Source organism: Protopterus annectens, chromosome 7.part0, assembly GCF_019279795.1.
Source record: "Protopterus annectens isolate FY-2018-M chromosome 7.part0, PAN1.0, whole genome shotgun sequence".
Classification (NCBI taxonomy): Eukaryota; Metazoa; Chordata; order Ceratodontiformes; family Protopteridae; genus Protopterus; species Protopterus annectens.
Window position 1 is genome coordinate 1,175,174,087 of NC_056739.1, and position 23,892 is coordinate 1,175,197,978.

The following is a 23,892-nucleotide window of genomic DNA, read 5'->3' on the forward strand; positions in this document are numbered from 1 at the left end:
ATCAACTGGAACACCTTTTGTTAAGAAAGATTTGTCAAGGGAGACAGAAATGAACTTATCAGGCCTCCTAGGGACAGGCTCCATAGTATCCGGAGACTCCGACGCCCTTCGTGAGACCAGCTGCATCAGCTCATCGAAGCGGGAAGACACCCAAGCGGCAGAGGGCTGAGACGCAAACGCCTTCAGGAGAAGTGACTCATACTCAGTAGGGCTTTTGGACTGCCAGTCACCCCTCTGCCTAAGGATTTCAAGTATCTCAGCGAATGAGATATCTTCAGAGGGGGACCATGGGGACCCTTCTGACTCATCTAAGTCAGTATCCGATGTTAGAGACTCCTGAGTGAAGTCTAGATGTTTCCTCTTACACAAGCTCTTCCTGGAAGCCTTATCAGTGGGAGCTTCTGGTGAGGTCTCAGAAGAGCAAGTGCCACCTAATGGGGCTTCCTGAGGCTCTGGGTCTCTACGCTTGGTCAGGATGTGTGAGGCAGAAGCAGACACAGGAGCTTTTGGGGAGGAGGAAGCTAGACCTGAGGTTGAGGGTGTCTTAAGAGTCATGGCTCTCCTCATGACATTGAAAGCACCTCTGCTCCAATGCAAGGGAACCGACAGATCCAAAGAAACTGTCGATGCCCCTGGCACCGGGACAGTGGGCTCCAAACCAGAGGTAGAAGCCGAGCTCATCCGAGCCAAAGCACCGAGAGGCAGCGTCGGAACCGACAAGTCAGTCCGACTATCCTCCCTGGACCCAACCAGAGAGTGTCAGCTCCTAGAGTCCTCAATTGGCACCTAGGATGTCAGAGTGCATGGAGCCAAGGACACTGGAGCAGGCGTTGACTCCAAGGGTTCCACTATCAACAGATCCGACTCCTCTGGCTCAGAAGGACCAGCATGGCTCTGAGGAGGAATAGCTTGAGCTGGTGCAAGGGTCTTTGGCTCCAAAGCCATCTGGGTCGAAGCCAATAAAATTTTTGCCAAGGCTGGTGCCGATAGCTTCTGCACCACACGATCCACATCCAGATCTGAAAGGTTGATAGAGGACCGAGATGAGTGCACCAAAGGTGGTACTGACTGAAGTAATGGACTCTTAGGAGCTTTGGACACCAGTTCCAAGACAGGGGACCGGCTCCGAAAGGTAAAGACTGTTGGTTCCAATGGCAGTGGAGCCAAAGGCGAAGATTTTTTCAATTTCTTAGAGTCTGAAGTCTTAGAAGACTTTGAGGACTTGCTGGATCCATCTTGGTCACTCAAAGCTTCTTGAAACGATGGTTTCAACAACCCTCTGTCAATAAGTTTTCTTTTCCTTTCCTGTAGGACCCTTGAGGAGAAGGAATGGCATATAGCACAGCTATCCTGCAAATGCAGGGCTCCTAGACAGTACACACAATTTACATGGCTGTCTGTTACAGACATCTTTTGGCCACACTTTGGGCACTTTTTAAAACCAGACTTGGCGTGCTTGTCTTGGTCAGACATTGAAAATCTGAGAGAAAAAATATTGTCCCACAAAATATAAATGTTAAAGTGACAGAAAAAGTCTGTCTAAAGCTCACAATAAGAAATCCTAAGCAGACTATGCGAAAAAAAGAGGATAGCTGCTAAGAGACACAACAAACTTTATCTAATATTGTCTACGGAATAATATATGACAAAGATACTGTCAACTGCAAGCTTCAACAGTAATTAACTACTAAGCATTATCTGAAAAAATCTAAGGCTAAACACACCACACCACACAGCAAATAACTATAACTATCTAAGTAATTGTATAAATTGTGACAAAAGGGTCACTGAATAAAACACACTGTAATATATATAGAAAAAGAGTTTTAAACTAGGCCGAAAACAAGAGGCCAACTAGAAATTTTCAAAGCACACTAATGGAAAGGGATATAAGTAGGTAAGCACACCAAAAAGCTATAAGAGCTTTATAAAACTCTATTAAACTACCTTAAACTATCTAACTAGCAAAAGTTTTAGGTAAAGAATGAAAAAATAGTTTTACTGGCCCGAGCTAATGCAGAACCTCCGATCTGTTGCAGCGGCAAACTAGATCTGAGGTAACTCTAGGTGGAAACCTTGTACCATCATGAAGTGGCACCCACCTGAGGGAAAACACATCTGCTGTTACTGTTGCCTTGGGAATTGATTTGGTAAGAGGAACTCAGGTTGACAAGTACTGAGAATTGGTTCACCGCTGCAGTCTCCTTCTCACAGCATTCAACATGGTGATTATGTATACAAGCAGCTGGTAAAATTAAGCCCACTACATTCGGTGTGTCCACTGCAGAATTCCCATCCTAAGCCTGGTCAGAGGTACCATTTGGATGGAGGTGGACATCAAGCCCAACGCCTTTAGAATGGCCACTGCTGAAGGTTTGTCCTGTAACATTAGGGGTGTCACCCCTTGTGTTGTAGTTACAACTCTCTCTTGAGGAAGCATTGCCAATTGTTGCAAAGTGTTTATTTATTTTTATTTAACATCTGTTTACTGGAAAAGTCCAACTTAGAACGAAGCCAATTTTCAGTGGAGGCCCAGGGAGAAATGCTCAAGATGCATGTCTTTGAAATGTGGGAGGAAACCGGAGTGCCCACAGCAAACCCACTCAAATGCAGGGAGGACATGGACAATCCACACAGAAGGCACTCCAGCCGAGAATCGAACTGGAGAGCCTCTTGCTGAGAGGCAACAATGCTACCACTGCACCACAGCCTATGAGTACTCGATCCTGAGATGGCTGAATATTGTATATGGAAGATGGCTGAATATTGTATGTGGACAGGCTGATGATAATCCCCAAAGTCTGATAAATCTGGAGCAAATACTGCCTTGCACTCACTAATCACTCCTGTGAAGTGGCTGCTGGGAACCATTCATTTAATTACAGGAAAATACTTATCCATTAAAGTCACATGTGTATTGGGACAGGGGATGAGGTGAATCAGAATGGTCGGGCCTGAAACTGAAAATGATTGACTCCCACTTGGAAGCAAAGGAACCTCCTGGTAGTTGGGTCTACTTTCTATGTACAGATAAGCATCCTGGTTGTCCACGGAGCACATCCAGTCTCCTGCCAGTAGACACATTAGGACTGACTGCACTGTAACCATCCAGAAAATCTCATTTTTTAAATGTTTGTTCAGCCAATTAAGATCTCATATTGGCCTTAGGTCCTGAGTCTTCTTGGGCACTAAAAAGAATCTAGAGTAAAATCCAGATACTGTTTGGTCTGGTAGGACTCTCTTGAGGTGCTGTTGCAGCTTTGCACTTTTTTTTGCAGCCTCTCTCTTTCTGGGTGGTACTGTAAGGAGGCAAGAGTAACTGACTGGTACAGTTGTGGAAAAGGAAATAAAATAATCTCTGGATACAATTCTCCCAACCCATGAGTCCATCGGGGTGGCTATCTATGGCAGAACATGTAAGAAGAGGCATCATCTGACTGCCTCCAGAGGGGAGCAGTGGGATAACCCTTCAGAGATCACAGGAGTGAAATATTTGAAAGGATCCCCTCCCCCCTGGTTGTTTGGACCACCTGTACCTCTAGGTCAGCAACAAGTCTGAAATTCTTCTCTAGCCTGTGAGTTTCTATTCAGTTGCTGTCTCTGATGCAAATGTTTGGGACTTGCTGAACCATACATCTTTAGCCCATTTTTGGTTGTGTTTGAAAATCCTTTAGAAAGCACAGAACTTAATCCCAACCAGTGTGAGTATTTTGCCCTTTAGCTTATAGCTAGACAGCCCATCTTTTACTTGTTGCCTGAACAGTGAGACTCCATTGAATGTGGCATTAGTGAATGCCACTTCAATGGGGCATTAATGAATGCCACTTCAAAGTGGTCTGGAAAGTCCATCAGTATTAGCCAGGTCAGTCTCTTCATAGCTAGGCCTGATCCTGCTGCCATAGTTGATCCATCTGTCACATTATGAATCAGAAACATGAAAAGGAAAGAAATTGTACTCATAGCAGCCACCTGGGTTTCTATTTGGGAGAAAGGTCACCAGTAGCTGCTTCAAAATGTCAGCTATTTTTTGTGCAATGTCCCTTTGAAACCTGATCATGTGCACCATGTAGTTTAGGGCTCAAACTGGAAAAATACCTGACACATAGACATGCTTTCTTAAGCTGTCCATTCTCGTAGATTCTTTATTAGGAGGATGAAAGGACTGAGCATCCTTAGGGATATATCCTTTTTGGTAGCCAAAGCCACAACAATAGAGTTCACAGAGGGTCCTTTACTCCAAAATGGTCTGTCTTTAGGGGTGTGGAGTCCTATCAGGTTTTCTGGTGATGTGCTCCGCCATATCTGGCTCTTTCCACATTTTGGAACAGACCATGTTGACTAGTTTATCTGGTGGAGATACTATCCCTGCAGAAGGGGGAGAGGGATTGTAGAGCTCCTGTACGATTTGTTCCTCTGGATAGGTGAGGTCAGCCAACCATGAGTCCTTCTGCCTTATCATCTATGTGGATTTGAGAGAAACCCCTTTTATGTCTAAATCTGTATCTGGGGTGGGGGACTCTGATGGGGACTCTTAGTGGCTCCTCTTGCATTTCTTCTCCCATAGGGAGGGCTAGGCTACCAAGCTTCTTCAGAACTATCTGATGAAGAAGAAAGCCAAGATCTCATCACTTCTATCCTATGCAATTTCTTTTCCTGTGAAAGCAACTGTGATTTCCTACCCAACAGCCCAGATTTGTTGGCATCTAAGGGCAGCACCAGAGCCTCTGCAGCTGTAGGCATGTAGATACTTGGAGCAGTGTCTTTCTACACTGTTGAGTCCACTGAAATACCTACACCCTTTGGAATCAAAGTTGATAGTAGTAAGGCTGGAACCGAAGGAGTAAACCCAGCTCCTACCATCAGCACCAAAATCTCTGGGTTGAAGAGGACAGAGATCTTTTGGCCTGATGAACTGAAAACCAAGCTTTCTGACACCAAAAAGGGCCCCAACAGAATTGGTGCCAACAAGATTGGTACAGGATGCTCAACACTGTCCCCTAGAGGACCTAGTAACTGCAGACACCGACAGAATTGGCAATGAGGATACAGGTGCCAAAGTGATCGGTGTCGAAGATAGGAGGCCAGTCCCTGCAACAGTGCCAGCACTGCAGTCTATACTGATCTAAAATTGGTGGTGCTGAAACCAGGCCCAGAGGAGGAAAGACAGATAGAAAGACCTGAGTCGATCCTCGGCCCACAATAGGGACTGTCAGGGCTGGGATTACAACATATCTTATCTGGATCTTGACAAGGGCTAACATCATGTGCTTCCAATTTTGCTGAGTAGGGTTTTTCAAAGACCTCTGTGACTGTAAAAAAGCAAAGAAAGGAGGCCTAGAAGAAATTAACTTGGACAATTGTGCTGAAAAAAACTTCCCATTCAGTACAGAGGAGTGAAATCCTTCTTAGTGCAGGATAATCTTGGCACCGAGGAGATAACTTTAGTCTAGAAGGTGGGAAACTTAGTGAAGAGACCCAGGGCTCAGAAGAATGAGACTGGGAGGAGGCATCTTGGCTAAAGTGAAGTGGCCAACCTAGTTGTCTTAGCTGGAGAAAGCTTTTCTAGCACTGAAGGTTCCCCCAGTTTCCTCTTCTCTTTTTTGTTTCTACAGGGTGAGCATCAGCAGAAAGAATCCTCTTATTCACAAGTTTGTTATTCCAATTTGCAAGCATCCTGTCACTAAACCCCTTGCAGGTAGAGCAGCTGGCATCTAAATGTGGTGCCCCCAAGCAAACTAGGCACAGATCCTGAAGATCTTTGCGAGGCAACTTGTGCCTGCACTGTTTCTACTTATAGAAACTCTGCTTGGTTTCTTTCTCCATGGGTTATGCTAACAACAATCACAAAAACTAAACGTTTAAGGAAAGAAAGAAAGAAAAATTAAATTTTTATTTGTGTATACATATATATATATATATATATATATATATATATATATATATATATGTATATATAAGTTAGTGTGACCACTTGACCCTGTAGGAGGGAAAGTGATAAGGAAGAAAGGGCCTAGGCCCAAAATGTGAACAGACGGGGAGGGGAAGACAGGGAGGGGAAGCAGGAGTAAATACTAGCGATGAAAAAGATGCAAAAGGTAGAAAAAGGACAAAAAGAAAGCTATCACAACAGCAAAATCTAGAATACAAATTAAGCACTTATCTGTAAGGAGGAAAAGACCCCATAAACAGCAAAACCTTGACTTACTCACTCAAGCTCTGAAATTAGATGTTGTTGTCTTTGCAGGTGGTAACGAAATCTGGAAGATTTATAGCAGATGGAATTACAGGTAGAGAGGAGCTTGAGCTTCTAAGGCGTTTGTTGCTGTCACAAGAGGGTACCAAAGGCACCAGTCCTGCAGTTCCAGTGTGGACACAAGGCCTGAGAAATTCAGAAGGGATATTAAAAAACAGCTGCTGAATTCTGGCGAGTTGCTTTTCGAATCAGTATCATGAACTGATTGCAACGGAATCTCCAAACAGCATAATGACCTGAAAAATATCTAAATGGGATAGTGTTTTACTGTTCCAAATTCTTAATCTGAATTTAGTTTTAAAATATACCACATCTACTTTTAAAATACATTGTAAATTGTGGAAAATATGATAAACCACTGCTTATACTTTGTGTTTAATACTTTTACTGTATAATTGTTATGTTTGTGAGTAATAATTAATATGAACACTTTAAGACTTAGTCAAACTGCAATTTCTACTTTTTTCAGGCATGAGTCTTAAAAAATGCACTGCACAATAATTTACTCTCTTGTGCTTACAAATTCACATACTTCTCTCACAAATAATTCATCTCAATCTTTTTGTGTTTCTTTATGTTTTTTTCTATCCGAAGCTCCCACTTAAAGGATGACAGTACAGCTACAGGTGAGATGAAGTAATTCAACCAGAGAGGTTGGTATGACACTTCAACTATTCTGTTTGTGAGAGCTACTCCAAAGCACATCATTCCTTTTGCCACTAAGCCAGCAGCATTGTCATCTTAGCATTGTCTCTTACCAAACCACTTTTGCTGGCACATCACAAAAGTTTCTACCACTGGACTAGCTAGAGTGCAGGATTACAGCCTTTCTCCACACAGGGCCTTTTATACTCTGCAGTATTATAACCCTTTTCAGTTTGGGAACAGCTATAATGTAGCATCTTAGCCATCAGCAGCTAGCTAGCTTTTGTTATGTAGCATCACTGCTGCTGTTAGTTCAGCTATACAAGTCACAGCAGTTTAGCAGATCAATAATTTGTCTTTTTTAGGCTAAACCCAAGTTACTGCAACATTGGAGACTTCTCTGTAATTAACCATACAAAAATATCCCAGTCCCTACTATCAGACCAGCATCATTGCAGCAGGTTAATAACTGCAAAGGAAACACTAGTGAATATTGCACCTTTTGAAATTCCTTTTGGATGGTTTCATGATATATTGATGTGAGGCTCCCTAATGAAGTGCTCACACTTGAAATGCTGAGTGCCAAAAAAGAAGACTGAAAACGAAAAAGAGCGCATCTCAAAAAACATTCTTCTCCTTTAAACTTCTTTTTGCAAGGGGGACAAGGCCCACGGCACCCCCTCATGTTGGGGACAACCCCCACACCCACCAAATGTGTATATATATATATATATATATATATATATATATATATATATATATATATATATATATATATACACACACACACACACACACACACACACACATATATATGCTATGCCTCAGAGAAACGGGAATATTCTGAGAAAAGGGATTGCAGACTTTCTATATGTAAGTCCATTCTTTCAGCCAGTCATTCTCCCTGTTTCGGGACTCGCTCTAGCAGTCATATTATTTCAAATGGTTACATTCTGAGAAATCTTCAAAATAAAAGAATGACTCATGAGCCAAAACCATTAGATTTTCTTTGCACTGCTTTACTACTTGCTTCTACATGTAATGTAAATTAAGACTAAAGGGTAGAGAACAGAACTTATATTATTTTTTTTTATACAAGATTACTTCTTCTTCTGTTATCAATGAGTGCGATGTATGCTTTTAAAAAGTTCATGAAGCATGTATGGCCATGTGCTCACATAATTCCAATATTCTGTTTATTCTTATTGTTTAACATTTTCCTGTAAGTCATGTGTGGGCGAATATAAATTTGTTTTCATTTACAGTAAATACTAACTTGAAAAATATGACTGTTCATTTTAAAATAATTTCTTAAATTCTATATTTGCAAAGTATATCACCATCTTATATTCAAAAAAGCAAACCTGAAGCTGCATAACATACACATTTTTTTGAATTTCACAAAAAATATTTTACCACAAACCTGTTGACATTGCTAGAATTATCTTTGATTGTTTAGTTGATACTGGGTTTAATGTTTAAAGCCTTACATTGATCTCATAGTTAATTATTAACATGAAGATTATTAAAGAAATGCATTACAAGGAGCAGTGGGACCCTATTTTCCAAAATGGCAGTGCTGGTATATGTAATTCTGTTCCTCCCTTCACTAGTGTTTGTATCTTCTGATCATGTAAGTAACCATTCATTTAATGTATCTACTGTTTTGGCCTTTTTGTTAATCTGCAGGTTTTGTTAAGTCATGTTTTTTGGATATAGTGCAAATGGACGTACAGTTATCTGAAGATTTTTACTGGTCAGTGGTACTATCCGTGTTTGCTGCAAAAAGAAATAAAATACTTTCGCTTCTGTTTTAATTTTTATAGTACATGATATCAAATGTATATTCCAGTACTTTTTCCCCTAGAACTTGGTGAGCTATTTGACAGAGTTGGTGTTAGATTAACAGACAAATTATCCTAAACTGAGAAGTCTGTTTGCACACCAATGAATGTTTTCTCTGCTGCCCTGAGACCAAAGGTAGTGCATATCCAGGTTATTGGAGTTAGCACTCAACCAACACATACTGCATGCATTTAGGTAAGAAGCTAGTGTGGCCATAAGTACATTCATTGATGCATTTCAGTATTGCTGAGCAGTGAAAGTCTTAGTAATACATTTAAAACTAAGTACTGTGAAATAGAATTGACTAAATCTAAGACATCATAGTAGTTTCTTTAGGCTCGACACAGGGCTGGCCAGAGGGTAAAAACTGGACTTTTTATCCTGGTCCCCAATGGATATGAGACATAGAAAGCTGAGATGACTTAGTATTACATTTTAGTTTAGTGTGCAGGAGGACTGCTACATTCCATGAATTTCACAATGTTGCATTGCTACTTAGAACACACAAACTGACTCGTTTCTTTTACCAGATAATAATACATTCATAAATGTACATTTAAAAATAAAACTACAGTTCACATTGCAAATAGATTTATTTAAATGTCACACTTGCACTTAAAGCAATTAACATACTCACTGATTAAATATTATGGACAATGGGAAGGATTCAGTAATCCTTCCTTACTTGCAAAAGCCCTACTTCTAGTCTGGGGAAAGTGTAAAAAAAAAATAATACTGAAACTTTTGTGCCTGTTAGTGGTATCTTTTTGCTTTTAATTGGAACTATTTTTGCAATTTGCTCTTTTGGGTGAAGGGGAACTTGCAGTGTTCTGGATGTTTCTCTGTTTTTTATATTGTTAGCAACACTAGTTTCTGTAAGTGGTTTGCTTGTTTTTGTCTGCTTTAATTACTGCTGTGTAGTATGTCTTTGTTCTTGTTTGTACTAAACTGCAACAGAGTAAGTACTATGCATAACCATGCAAACCCGCACAATATAGTATCCACTGGGTGCCTGCTCTATTCATCTTACTCCAGGAGACGTGCAAACTAGCTCCTTAAATACTTGCACAATGTATAACAGCTCACAAGTCAGTGCAACTATCGGTGGCTCCTGTACTTGTAGTTAAATGGCTTAAACAGTTGTGCAAACCATAACAGCTTGCAAGTCCGGACAAATAACTGCATCATTATTTTACCAGATCTCTCTTAATTTATTGCACAAACTGTTTATTCTGGCAGTTGTGCTGGTGCTTGTATTAGCTTTTAATTTTTCCATGCATAGTCTCTAAGCAACTGAGTATCATCACTTTTCACTTGTACGGTACTTGCAAGTTTTGTGACATTCATCTACAACTTAAAAGTGTTCCTCTCTTCATTGGTGTTTGTATCTTCTGACTAGAAGCAGGGCTTTTGCACGTAAGGAAGGATTACTGAATCCTTCCCATTGTCCATAATATTTAACAGTGAGTATGTTAATCACTTTAAAAGCAAATGTAAAATTTAAATAAATCCATTTGCATTGTGAACTGAAGTTTTATTTTTAAATATACATTTATGAATGAATCATTACCTGGTGAACTAAATTAGTATGTGTGTCCTAAGTAGCAATCACACTTGTGAAATTCATGGATTGTTGTACTGTGCTTGGAAAGTTTTTTGAAACCCATACATGTACTAGTTTTGTATATTCTAAGTAGCAATGCACACTTGTGAAATTCATAGATTATTGTACTGTGCGTGGAAAGATTTTTGAAACCCATACCTGTACTGGTTTTTGTGTGTTCTAAGTAGAAATGCACACTTGTAAAATTCATGAATTGTTGTACTGTGCTTGAAAAGTTTTTTGAAACCCATACATGTACTGGTTCTTTGTATCACTTTAGAATTGTTGTACTGTACCTACTAGCCTTGTGGCACCCATGCCAGTATCCAGGGTTATTTTTGTTTGTGCTGGCACTATTTTACTTTTAAATAGCTGAATTGTGCTTGCTAGTCCAGTGGCATATGTATAGAACAGAGGAACAGGGGAACCAAGAAAAGACACAAATGGAAAATTTTATGGAAAACTTAAATATGCCAGAGTTAGAGGAAGATGAAGCTCAAGAATTAGTAGCTAAGAAGGGAGGAGATCAAGGGTGCCAGAACTATAGAGCAAGAGGGAGGAGCTCCCCCCACACCTTTACAGCTGCAAGACCATGGTGGCAGCATCTTCTTTAAGGAGGACTGTGTTCTTCTTTAGAATGGTCACGTACGTCTATGCATGCGTTCCTGCAGCCCGCAATTTTAAAATACATTACAGCTTTTAAGGAGAATCTGCTTCATCACATTAGTTTTCTGCTCACATATGCTGCTGCCCAATCATTGTGCCCAAGTGTTTTGGCTGCTTCCAGGTAAGGAAAGTTTTCAATCACATTAGTTGTTACTTGAGTGTTTTTGCTTTTATGCTGATCATGTTTTATGTGTGGGGGGTTGTTGCTTTTATTGTGTGTGTATGTGGGGGGGTTGTTGATTTTATTGTATGGGGTGTTGTTGCTTTTATTGTGTGTGGGGGTGTTGCTTTTATTGTGTGGGGGGGGTTGTTGCTTTTATTGTGTGTGGAGGGGTTGGTTTTATTGTGTGTGTGGGGGTTGCTTTTAGTGTGTGTGGGGGTTGTTGCTTTTAGTGTGTGTGGGGGACGTTGTTGCTTTTAGTGTGTGTGGGGGACGTTGTTGCTTTTAGTGTGTGTGTGGGAGTTGTTGCTTTTAGTGTGTGTGGGGGTTGTTGCTTTTATTGTGTGTGGGGGTTGTTGCTTTTATTGTGTGTGGGGGGTGTTGCTTTTATTGTGTGGGTGCGGTTGTTGCTTTTATTGTGTGTGGGGGGGTTGTTGCTTTTAGTGTGTGGGGGTTGTTGCTTTTAGTGTGTGTGGGGGTGTTGCTTTTAGTGTGTGTGGGGGACGTTGTTGCTTTTAGTGTGTGTGTGTGTGTGTGTGTGTGTGTGTGTGTGTGTGTGTGTGTGTGTGTGTGTGTGTGTGTGTGTGTGTGTGTGTGTGTGTGTGTAAAATGCCCCAGTTAGGTGTGCCTGGTGGTTAGTGTTGCTCAGGCTCAAACCCTGTACCTTAGGTACGAGGAACAATAGCCTGAATTTTCTACCCATACCACAATTGTGATTCAAGGAGTTGAGTTCATAGCTTTCAACTGTCCAGATTTTCACAGAATATTTGGCTCATATTTTTGGTCTGTTCCTCTTAAAATGTGTGGTTTTCTGGCAAATCAGTGAGAACAGAATTCACTAAATAATGATAGCCTTTTAAGTTATACAAGCAATATTTAAAATGTTTCCCTGGTTTTGGGCCTTTGCCCCCCCCCTTTCCAGATTTCTTGTGCTACAAAGTTGAGAGATTTAGTTGAGTGTCAAGTGGATTTTACATGGAGTTGAGAGCTTCAGGGGAAGAAGTTTAGTGCTGATTATGCCAACTCCTTTTGCATTGTTAGTAGCACAACAGGCAGTATACTTGCTTTTGATGTAGAAGGCTGTGGGCTCTACTCCCACAGTATGCAGATGACTTACTAATACTGTACTGTGTTGTACTTTAAAGGGAGTGGATGATGCAGTCCTGTGAATGTCCTCCTTTGGAGGAGTTATCTAGTAACTATGAACCTGTTATCAGTTTACCATCGATTCCTTATTGCAATATTACTAGCTTATCATTTTTTAATGTAACATAGGCAATTCTTCAAGGGCAATAGTAACATTATTTGTAGATGAAACAATGAAATATAAAGTTGTTTACTAGCAGCAACCTCTTCATTAGTTACAGATCCCTTTAATGAGGAATTATTTATGTGACTTTTACTTCTGCAGAGATTGTGCATATTTACTGATATTGGTGGACTGTAATGACAGAAGTTTGAGTAGACGCTTATGATGGAAATGTTTTGAATTGGGCAGTTTTGTCATTATTGGCTCACAAATTTTGTTTCATTGCTTACTGGAAAAATGTTCAAAACAATAAATTTAAAACAAGCTCTAGCAAGTGTGCTGTATTATACAATAAATATAATTTAATACAATCAGGAAGGTGAATCAAAGAATGTATACATGTATGCATGGCCCTAAAAATGTGTAAGGAACCTATTGTTTGAAAACAGCCCAGAGGTAAGCTTAGTCCTCTGCTGGCCAGATGGAAAAATGAATGTGGGTTTTTATGCTGTTTCAATGAATGTGAGTTTCAAGGGCAGAGAAGTTTACTGTTCATGCTAAGTCTGTTTCCACTGCGAGACTGTATTGTTTGTTTAGCAAATTGCTATCAGTGTTTGTGCTATTTTACTTCAATATCTCTAATCATTGTAGAAGTAAATAAGAAAACAGCATGCGCTCTGACAAGTTTGAATTGTGGTTATGGTAAATGAGGAGAAATAGCCAAGTAACGGAACACTAGAGTGGCTGGGAGGGGGCAGCTGCTGGAGCGGTAGGAGGTTGCTGCAGGAGGGGATGCTCTGGGTGGGGGCCTAATCTAATACCCTGCCTAGGGCCCCATTTAACCATGATCCAGCTCTGGGGCCGCCACGGTGATGCAGCGGTTAGTGTTGCTGCCTCACAGCAAGAGGTTCTCCAGTTCGATTCTTGGCTGGGGTGCCTTCTGTGCGGAGTCTGCATGTCCTCCCTGTGGTAATGTGGGTTTCCTCCAGGTGCTCTGGTTTCCTCCCACATCCCAAAGACATGTTGTAGGTGTATTGGACACTCTAAATTGGCCCTAGGCATGAGTGTGTGCATGTGTGTGCCTTCTGTGGAAGGTTGGGTGCCGGGCTGGCAACTCGACACTGTAAAACTCCACTGCCAATCATGAGCAGACAGGTGATCCGCTGTGGCGACCCCTAACCGGAAAAGCTGAAAGAAGAAGAAGAAGAAGAAGATTTACTATAAAATGATCAGAAGTTGGAATAAAACAACAAAGTGTCAGTTGTAAAAAATAATAAGCACTTTTGTTCAGTGTTTGACAATAAAGGAAAGAAAGAGCTTATTATTTTTTACAACTGACACTTTGTTGTTTCATTCCAACTGCTGATAGTTTATGGTTTTCATTGTTATTTTAGTAATTAATAACAGTTATACTGTTGAACATGTCAGTGCAGTTCTGTGGATTGTGAACCTCAAGTTATCTCTACAAAGAGACCAGTCACCAATGGAGTCCCCCAGGGTTAGGTGCTGAGAATTTTTCTGTTTGGCATATACACCTCAAAAGTACAAGGAAATACCAAAGGGCTTTGGCCGACTCCGTTTGAGATGACTGCAAGCTAGGAGCAGTTATTGAATCTCCAAATTACTTTACTATCATGCAGGAAGGTTTATCCCAAACAATAACTGGTGCCATAATCATGACTTAAAACTAAACTCCAAAAAATAAATTATCATATCCTTTGGGAAGTCATCTTCTCCAGGGAACTGCCAAATTGACAATACTCCCTGAGAACTGACCCAGTTGTTTGGCATTTGGGAATTTGTGTGTACGGTGACCTAACTTTTGACCAACATGTGCCCAGATTCATAAAGTCTTTCTGTATTGCACAGCTTATAAACAGATTGATTGCAACTAGATCTAGAGATGTTATTGTCCCCCTTTACAAAGCCCTCATTAGGGCAATCATTCTGAATAATGCCCACATTGGCATGTATCTGTCCAGACCCATGCAACAATTGGAATAACCATAGAGATACCTTACTAAAAGGATATAAGCCTTACACAACAGGTCTTGGGTGGACCACCTCAAAGATTTATCACTATACTCAGTATCCTACAGAGTGCTTAGAGATGACCTGTGTCTGACATACAAGGCATCCTTCCACCCAATACTGATGGGCCTACTGAACATCACAAGTCAAATGGCATCAGAAATACTCAGTCTAGGTATCTAAACTGAATGTTGTGGAGAGATGGATATATGTCACAGAGGCTACCACTGTTCCAGAACAGACTATCCATTCAAGCAAAACAATGCTCATTCCTGTCCACATTCAAATGCAACTTGGATCTAAGGATGGGTAATAGAAAATGTACTCCAGGATTGCCCCTCATGCCACCAATGGATAGAGACAGTTCCTAAATCCTGCATCCCTTACGTAGGTCCCCTCAAATTATCTATGGTATGATCACAGTTATTCTCACTAGGGCTAATATATAGTTATCAACCATGTGATAGGTAAGACCAATCAGGAAATGTTAATTCAAGCACTAAAAGGGAAATTGGCTAAGCTTAAAATGTCCTCCAAGTGAACCTATATTGTGGTAGTAAATAGTTTTAAAAAATTGCCCTTTTTAGATCACTAAGTTCCCCTTTCACCCTCCGGCCCCCACCCCAGCCTTCAACAGCTTCCAGCGCCTCTTCAGGGGATGAAATAAAAATGATGATATATAATCAACTGACATGTATATATAATGAATACACATAATTTCTGTTCGATCACATCACTTTTAAATCACAGTACTGTGCTTACTGTGCTTGCTAATCTTGTGACACAGATTCCAATATCATGTGTCATCTGCCTACGCTGCCACCTTGTATCACTTCTGAATTGTTGAACTGTGCTTGCTATTCCTATGGCATTCATGCCTATATCATTTATCTTTCTGTCTTATACTGAGCATATAACATCTGATTATGTCTTATCACACCATATGTATACCAGTTGGATTTATACCACATCAGTGGTACCTATCTATAGACTGACTCATTTGCATTACCAATGCATAGACTGTTAAACCATACAGCTAACATACTGTGTATACAATTACTAGTTCTGCTTTATCACAGTGTGCAGACAGAACATGTTTTTCTACGGCATTAGTGGCACCAATATATGGACTCATTGTCAGTACTAGTGAATACTTTCACCTTATTTCTGCCTGTATAGCACATACACTACTATTACTGTATCTCAGTTCACATAGTACCCTAAACCATTACTATGGAATCACTCCTCCATCATACATTCATAGTTGAGAACCAGGCTAACTGCCCTTGTGGGCCATTTTAAGGTTAGCTAATTTCCATTTTTGTGCTCAAAATAAACTTCCCCATTTGGTTATAGACTGGCCTTAACCATCCCATGGTCAATAATTATATAATACCCCTAATGAAAATACACCTGGGATTGTGCTATACATAATTTCAGGGGACCTAAGCATGGGATAAAACATTTAGAAGCTGCCTCCATCCATTAGTATTAGAGGGGGCAGTGTTAGGTTAGATATTTTGTTTCCCATCCACAGATCTAAGTTGTGCTTGAATATGGACAGGGATGCACTTTGTTTTATCTGGATGAGGAATCTGTTCCAGACCAGCAGTATCCTCTGCGAGATATGCCTGTCCCTTCAAACCATTCTGCTGATGTTGGAGAAAAGGTTTAGATCCCTACACCATTTGACTTGCTGATGTGCAGTAAATCAATCAGTAATGGATCACAGCATACCTTGAGTCAGTCCATGTACGACATGTTGTTTACACCTTGCATTCTTATAGTAAGGTATCTCTGTGAACGTTCCAGTTGTTGTATGTGTCGGCCAGATACATGCCAAAGGGGGGAATTATATACAATGAATAGCCTAATGAAGGCTGAGTAAAGGGGGGGCAATGACATCCCAAGATCTACACCCAATCCCTTTGTTTATAAGCTGTGCAATATAGAAGGACTTTTTTAAAATGATAGACACATGTTGATCTAAAGTTAGGTCACTGTCTATATAAGTTCCCAAATCAAGAACAACTGGGTCAGCTCTTAGGGGTATATTGTCAATGTAGTCATTCCATGGGGTAGATGATTTCCTAAAGGATACAATAATGCATTTTTTGGCATTTAGTTTCAGTCCTTGATTTTGGCACTCATTATGTATTTGGGACAAACCTTCCTGTAGGATGGCTAAGCCATTTGGATCACTTACTGCAGGTGGCATAGTACACATTCTTACTGAACACCTCCTCCATCAAATGTCCTGATATCATGAGACTAGTCTTCCTTAATTCATCTGTTGCCAGTTTACTAGCATTAGGTAACTTGAGGCAGTGTAACAACTGTCTCACTTTCTAAGTACCCATTGCTGCTACCTAACACTAAGTCTACTTGTGAGAGCTGTGATGTGGGAAAAAGTTATAGGTATTATTTAGAGGGAAAAATCTAAAGTTACAGTACTGCAAACAAATGTGAATCTTACAGAAAAAGAAGAGGAGCAACTGATAAGTGCTAAAAGACAAATAAAGGAGTATTTAGATAATATGCATGATTTTAGAAAGGCTGCTATTAAGGAAATATTTGTGATTAACAACCCCAGAGCACAAAACTATTAACACAACAATTTAGGTAACAGAAAATAGATAGGGTATTGTCAAACTTAACGAGCCTATGACATGAAAAATAACCAAAAACCCTATCTAGGTATTAGAGATATTTCAGAAATTCTTTGAAATTATGTATGGAACAGATAAATGGGGGAACCAAGAAAAGTCACAACTGGAAGTATTTATGGAAAACCTAAATATACCAGAGTTAGAGGAAGATGAAGCTCAAGAATTAATAGTGAAGATGGGAGGGGATGAAATAAAAATGGCAGTATAATCAATTGACATGGAAGTCTCCAGAAACAGATGGTATTCTTGTAGAAGTTTGGAAGTTAGGAGGGAAGAATATGATAAAAATCTAGAAGGTTATATTTGACAATATTTTAAAAGAAGACACAGTGCCAGCAGCTTGAAAGAAAGCTGTGGTGTTACTACCCATAGAAAGCAAGGACTCTTTAAACCCAACTTTATATAGACCAATTTTGATTTTGAACCATGTATTTGTCTATACATCCTAAGAGAATGGCTATGGTGCTGCCAAAACTGGTAGATATGGATCAATGTAGTTTTAAAGAAGGGAGGCAAATATTTGACAACATCGACAGAGCAACTGATGATCCAGAGGGAAGAAGAGTGCAAGAAGATTCCATTATTGTTGATGGGTCATGATGCAGAGAAGACACTCGATAGAGTTGGGATTTTATGAGCAGGGCAATGAAAGGATTTATGTTTCCTGATATATTATTATAATTACAAAGTAACAGAAACCATTTTTTAAACATTTTTATTAAATTATCACTTCAGACATAGGCAAACATACATTAACAGAATAGTAAATGAACCCTTTTAACATGTTTCTATTTAAATACAATATACATGACATTTATTTTCTTTGCTACTATCATCAGTCCAACATTAAAAAAAAATGCTGAATTCCTGTCTTCCCATAAACTTCACTCCTCCTTCTGAACCTTATTACGTGTGTATGTATGCGTGTGTGTGTGTGTGTGTGTGTGTGTGTGTGTGTGTGTGTGTATACATTATATGTATGTGTATGTGTATATATATATATATATATATATATATATATATATATATATATATATATATATATATATATGTGTGTGTGTGTGTGTGTGTGTGTACATGGGTCTAGGATACATGTTCGACTAGCATATGTCCGAATCACAAAACATCGAACACACATACATGAAAGCGCTTAACATCAAAAAGCGCTTCCGTGTATGTGTAGTTCAAAAAAAAAATCTACATTTCTGCAGGGGGGCTTTGCCCCCCTGCACTCCCCCACCCCCTACTTTATTATTCTTACACCGAGATCACACTACAGTGGGGAAAAGGGAATTTTCCCTTACCTGCACTATAGTCCGATCTACGAAACAGGCACACATACACGGAAGCGCTTGTCAATGTTAAGCGTTTTCGTGTATGTGTGTTGTGTTCGATGTTTTGTGATTTGGACATATGCTAGTCAAGCATGTGTCCGGATCCAGTGTACAAACAAACACACACACACACATATATATATATATATATATATATATATATATATATATATATATATATATATATATATATATATATATATATATATATATATATATAGATATATATATAGATATATATATAGATATATATATATATATATATACATACATATATATATACATATACATATATATATATATATATATATGTTCTTCTTTCAGCTTTTTCCGGTTAGGGGTCACCACAGCAGAACTCTGGTCCGCTAATAATTGGCAGTAGATTTTTATGGTGCCGAGGTGCCAGCCTGGCGCCCAACCTTCAACGAAGGCACGCTCATTCATGCATGTCTTTCGAACGCCACTCAACTGTGGGGAGGACATGCAGACTCCACACAGAAGGTGCTCCAGCCGAGAATCAAACGGGAGAACCTCTTGCTGTGAGGTGACAACGCTAGCGCTGCACTACCGCGGCTTTCCTATGTGTGTGTATGTATGTGTATGCATATATATGTATGTATACTCTTGCATGTATATTTGCTTGAATGTATATATGGAAAACTTAAACATTTATATTCTCATATTCAGTTGTGAAATATCTTGCAATGCTCTACCAGGTTCTTATCTACTCTCATTGTATATTCTGTACACTTGTATTTTTAACCAAAAGAGGGAATATCCTCTTATTGTATACTAATGTATGCTACTACTCTGTAATGTTTCTCTTGTAAGTTTCTCTTCTCTCTGTAAACTTACTGAGTTTTTCTCCCCAGGACTTCGCTAAAAATGGACACTTGTTGTCCAGTCGGACTGTCCTGACAAACAAATGTTAAATAAATAAGCAATAAATAATGAAGTGTTTCCACAATTGCCATTTACGTTTATGTAATTTGCTTTTTCCCTTTTCTAAAGATCCCCCTTCCAGTTCTTTTATCTTTTTTATAATATTCAGTACTTCAAATACAGTTGGTGACTGATTTCCATAATGTTGTTGTCTACCAAAAAAACAGTTACTAGTAAATGGAAATCAAAAGCTGAACCAACCATAACAGAATTACTGAAAGTTGTAAAGGCGAAAACAAAATGGAGGTAGGACTTTTAGAAAAGGGAAGGGCCAAACTACATAGAAATAAATGGAATCTGTAGGAACAATACATGCAGAATAATGTTCAGGAGGAGGAGTAAAAATTTAGGAAATCGAGGCCTTGAGCAATCTAAGTAATGTTAAAGTGAATAATAATTATTAAGAAATAAACCATGTGTATAATGTATGAAATGGAAAAAATCTATGAAACTGTTTACTTTTTACAATTGCATGTTTGCCCATGTCACTATGTAATATGTGAAGTTTATAAAGGTGTTTAAAAAGTTTAATTGTGAGAGGTATAGATACTTATTTAATATGGAGGCAAACTTCTTGTGTCACCCAGTTGTCAGAGATCAGCATACCCACTCCATCACCACAGCAAAACACTAGCATTAGCCCATGTTGGCACACCAACTACCTCCCCTTCCTAAGCCTCCTAGTCAATGTAGCAAGCCATTTAAACCTTAGCAACACACTCATACCTCAAAACAAGACCTCATTCTTATACAGCACTCACAACCTCCACTTGCCACTGCAAACAACAATCACCTAAGCTGTATACTGTATTCCTAAGCCCTTAGAATTGATTTTGCATATTACCACATGTGATAATGTCAAGGTCATAGGTTAATTTATAGTCAGACATATTGATGCACTACTCACTAGGCTGAGCAAAGGTAGAGTTATGATAAGTTCTCACTTGATACCAAAATTTGTGATGCACTAGGGCACTCAGTTCTCTTCGCCCCAAGTATGCATATAATCTGGCCATTGTTCAGGTGGAAATAACAGTGCTATAAAACATTCTCTGTTCCATTTTCCGTCATTTGGCCTCAGCAATGTCTTTTCTTGCTTTTAATTCTCTGATTTTCTTTTTACATTCATACTGCCCTTAAACCAAAATCTAAATACTTTTTGATATTACTATTCTCATATCTTTTATTTTATGCTATTTTCTTATCTTCTTTGTGAATAACTATATGATACTTTATTTACTATATCTTGCTTTAGTTCTTTTTTTTATACTCTATAAATATTCTTTGTAAATATTTGTGTGGTGATTTCTTTCAAATATCTAGCGAATGTTTATTTTATATACTCTGTAATACATTTTGCCCTTTCTGTGTGCCTCTTTGGCTTGGGTCATGTCTGAAAAGGGTCTCTAGACCAATACACCAACCTGGTTACCAAATGCTAAATAAATAGATAAAATGACCTGGGGCATTGTATCTTGGAAGATATGAAGACAGACATAGTAGAAAGCTTTCAATATATACTCTGAAGCTGGAAAGAAACTAATCCTGAGCATTATCTTGCCATCCCAGTGAATTATGCCATAATAAAAAAAAATAAATAAAATAAATAACTGACTCTGACAACTGCGCCAATATATTGCTGGTGTCATTCCAGAGGAAAACAATTTATGTCAGCTTAGAAGGAGATGATACACCATCCTACTTGTTTCACTAGAGATGGCTTTCATCTTTCCCCTCAGGGATACTGGCTAAGACAGATATTCTCTACTTCCATAGTGCCTTTTTATGCAAACTCAGTTTTCTATACCTTGCAAAGTCTAAATAAGCAGAATGGATTGTGTGCCTCTTATCCATGGCCTCAGTAACCCTTTTAAAGAACTTAACCAGGCTGAGCAAGCATGATCTGCTTTACAAAGATGAACTGATGTGTATCCAGGGATATAAGGTCACTATATCATTGTTTATTTCCTTAGCTATGATGGGTTCCAAAGCCTTGCAAATAATACTAGTGAGACTAATAGACCTGTAATTTCCAAGATCAGTAGAGGGACCACTTTTATGCAGGGGCACCACAACTGCCATTCCCAACTCCTTTGAGACATAAATAGTGGAGAGACTCATGAGATACTCAGGATGAAGAGTTGATGGAGGGGGGTTTGCTAAGTGGGGCTTTATACATCTCAATAGGTATCCAGGGATATTGTCAAGACCCATGAAAGTAGTGTTTTAACTTTTGGAAAGTGCCAAAAAGACTTAGTTCAAACAGATCTCAGGAGGGGGAATGTGAGTAGGAATGGATGGGAGAGAGAGCAGAGTGGATGTAGTGAATATTGAAGAGAATTTATCCACAAGAATATTAGCAATGTTCTTTGGATCAGAAAAGGAGGTGCCACTTGAGATAAGTTCAGCACAGAATTGTAGGTTACTTCTAATCTTCCCAATACAGCCAATGAAGGCCTTAAGGTTGTCTTTTGAATTAACTGCAATCCTAGGTTAATAGTTGGCCTTACATTTCCTAATGGTAAGTTTTTGAGACTTACTTACCAGTTTTAATTTCCTTTCATAATGATGAAGTGAACACTTTTAATAATGGCAAGGAGCATTTTGTTCATTGCAGTAGTTCCTCTACATGTTTTTAGATCTAAACTTCCCAGTTATGCTTACTCCAGACTGGTACAGATGCCTCAACTTCATAAAAGGGCACCACTAATACCCACTTCTTGGGATCTAAATCTACATTGTAATCTTAACCTGACCAGTTGGCAGGATAGACGCTTTTCCTAAAATAAAATCCCCATACTTACCTACCAAATAAGCTCCTTCCCCATATCAAACCAAATAACTCATTCACTCTCGTAAATCCAGCCTGGATGAATGGATGAGGATCCTTAAATTTACACCAAAAAACATTTATGTTCTACGAAGTGAGTGGGAAAAGTGCAAATTGCAGTGGCTAGGATTTCAACAGTCTACATGACTGACAGCCTAGTATGTATCTTTGTACCTGTGAATCTGATCCCCTATCTTCCTCTCCTACACAATGGGCATTCTAAATAACCTTATGTATACGCACTACATAGAAAATCTGTGTATATGATTATGCCTTTTACTAGAAGACTGTCTAGCACAATGCCAAAAGAAATCTTAGTTCATGTTTGCCATCCTCTGCCAATAAGTGAGAATTCACCATCAGCTTGATAGTTCATATACCATGTCACTAGCTTGCTAATTCGTGCAGTACTGCCACAAGGTCCAGACCCAAGCACCACAGACTTGTGGTAGACACCAGCTCTCCTAATCTGAAGGTGATGAAAATTTGATCATATCCCTACCTGTCATTCACCGACCTCCACTAATAATGCAGCAGCAAATGGGGATCTCTGCCATCTTTACCCATATCTGGCATGTGCATAGAACATCTGTAACCTTCCCCCAGTTAATATCATTGTGTCCTGCACCCATATTTGTTAATGATTAAAGACCATGGTTAAGAGTTGATATCCCTCCCATGACTAATCACAGAAATTCACCTTCCTTTGTCACAGCAGCTATTAAACTATGCTAGTTCATCATTAGCTTCTTCCGATATATGTGTGATCCATCCAGTCCCTTCACTATTGAAAACCTGCAGAAACTACCAACCAAAGTCACTGGAATAGTGCACTAAACACCAGCTCACCTCATCACTCTCCTAGTGAGGTGCGTAATAACTGTGTTCCGGAATCACACCTCACTGACATAATATTTGGTAGCTTCTTTGACCTGCCATTTTGGACACTGTCTGAAATGTTGTCCTATGTAGGCCCCTTCTTTCATGATTCCTGAATAACACCTTTTAACCTCTGACAAGGTGGAGGTATGATGGAGTCACAATTCAGACCTCTCTTCATGAAGAGTGACTGATACCATTTTAGAATGCAATTGAAAAGAAGCAGTAGTACATACACAAATACTATTATGCTCTGACATGTGTTTGTTATCCGGTTACTCAGGTTAGAGCACCAATCCACATGGACCTTTTTCAAACTAGCCCAGAAGCACTGTTTAAGTAACATGCTCAGAGTCACACATTGTGCAGTTGGAGGCTCAGATAATCAATCCATGGACTACAGGAAACAGCTCAGTGACACCTCATAACCTTAATCCTCTCAACTAACTGTACATAACATTTCAGAAGGGTCCCAGAGTAGTTTGCAGCTCACCTCACATAACAGTAAATAATTACTCCTCCTCCCATCATTAATGCTCCTAATAGCAGTTTAAAAAATATGAATTTACGTGGGCATATATGCAGTCATTAATACATGCATACCAAAAAGAGTAAATATCTCACTGTAACTGGATAAAATGGTCTACTGACCTACCTTTTAAGCAAGTGTTACCATTCCCTGTATAAAAAAAATCTTTGTTGCATGCAGCATAACAGTGCACCACATGTCAAAACCAAAATATCCCTTATTTTTCTTAATAAAATAATGAATTTCTTTTCAAACAG

At 39.3% G+C, this 23,892-nt stretch overlaps 1 protein-coding gene across 1 annotated transcript in view; it reads left to right on the forward strand.

The window, feature by feature from the left end:
• The first annotated feature begins 8,434 nt into the window (after nt 1-8,434).
• The window catches only part of LOC122806145 (inter-alpha-trypsin inhibitor heavy chain H3-like), a 1,222,311-nt gene continuing 1,206,853 nt past the window's right edge, over nt 8,435-23,892 (forward strand). The window contains exon 1 of the mRNA XM_044076382.1: nt 8,435-8,531. Coding sequence (XP_043932317.1) covers nt 8,469-8,531 — 63 coding nt within the window. The 5' untranslated portion in view covers nt 8,435-8,468. The remainder of the gene's footprint in view (nt 8,532-23,892) is intronic.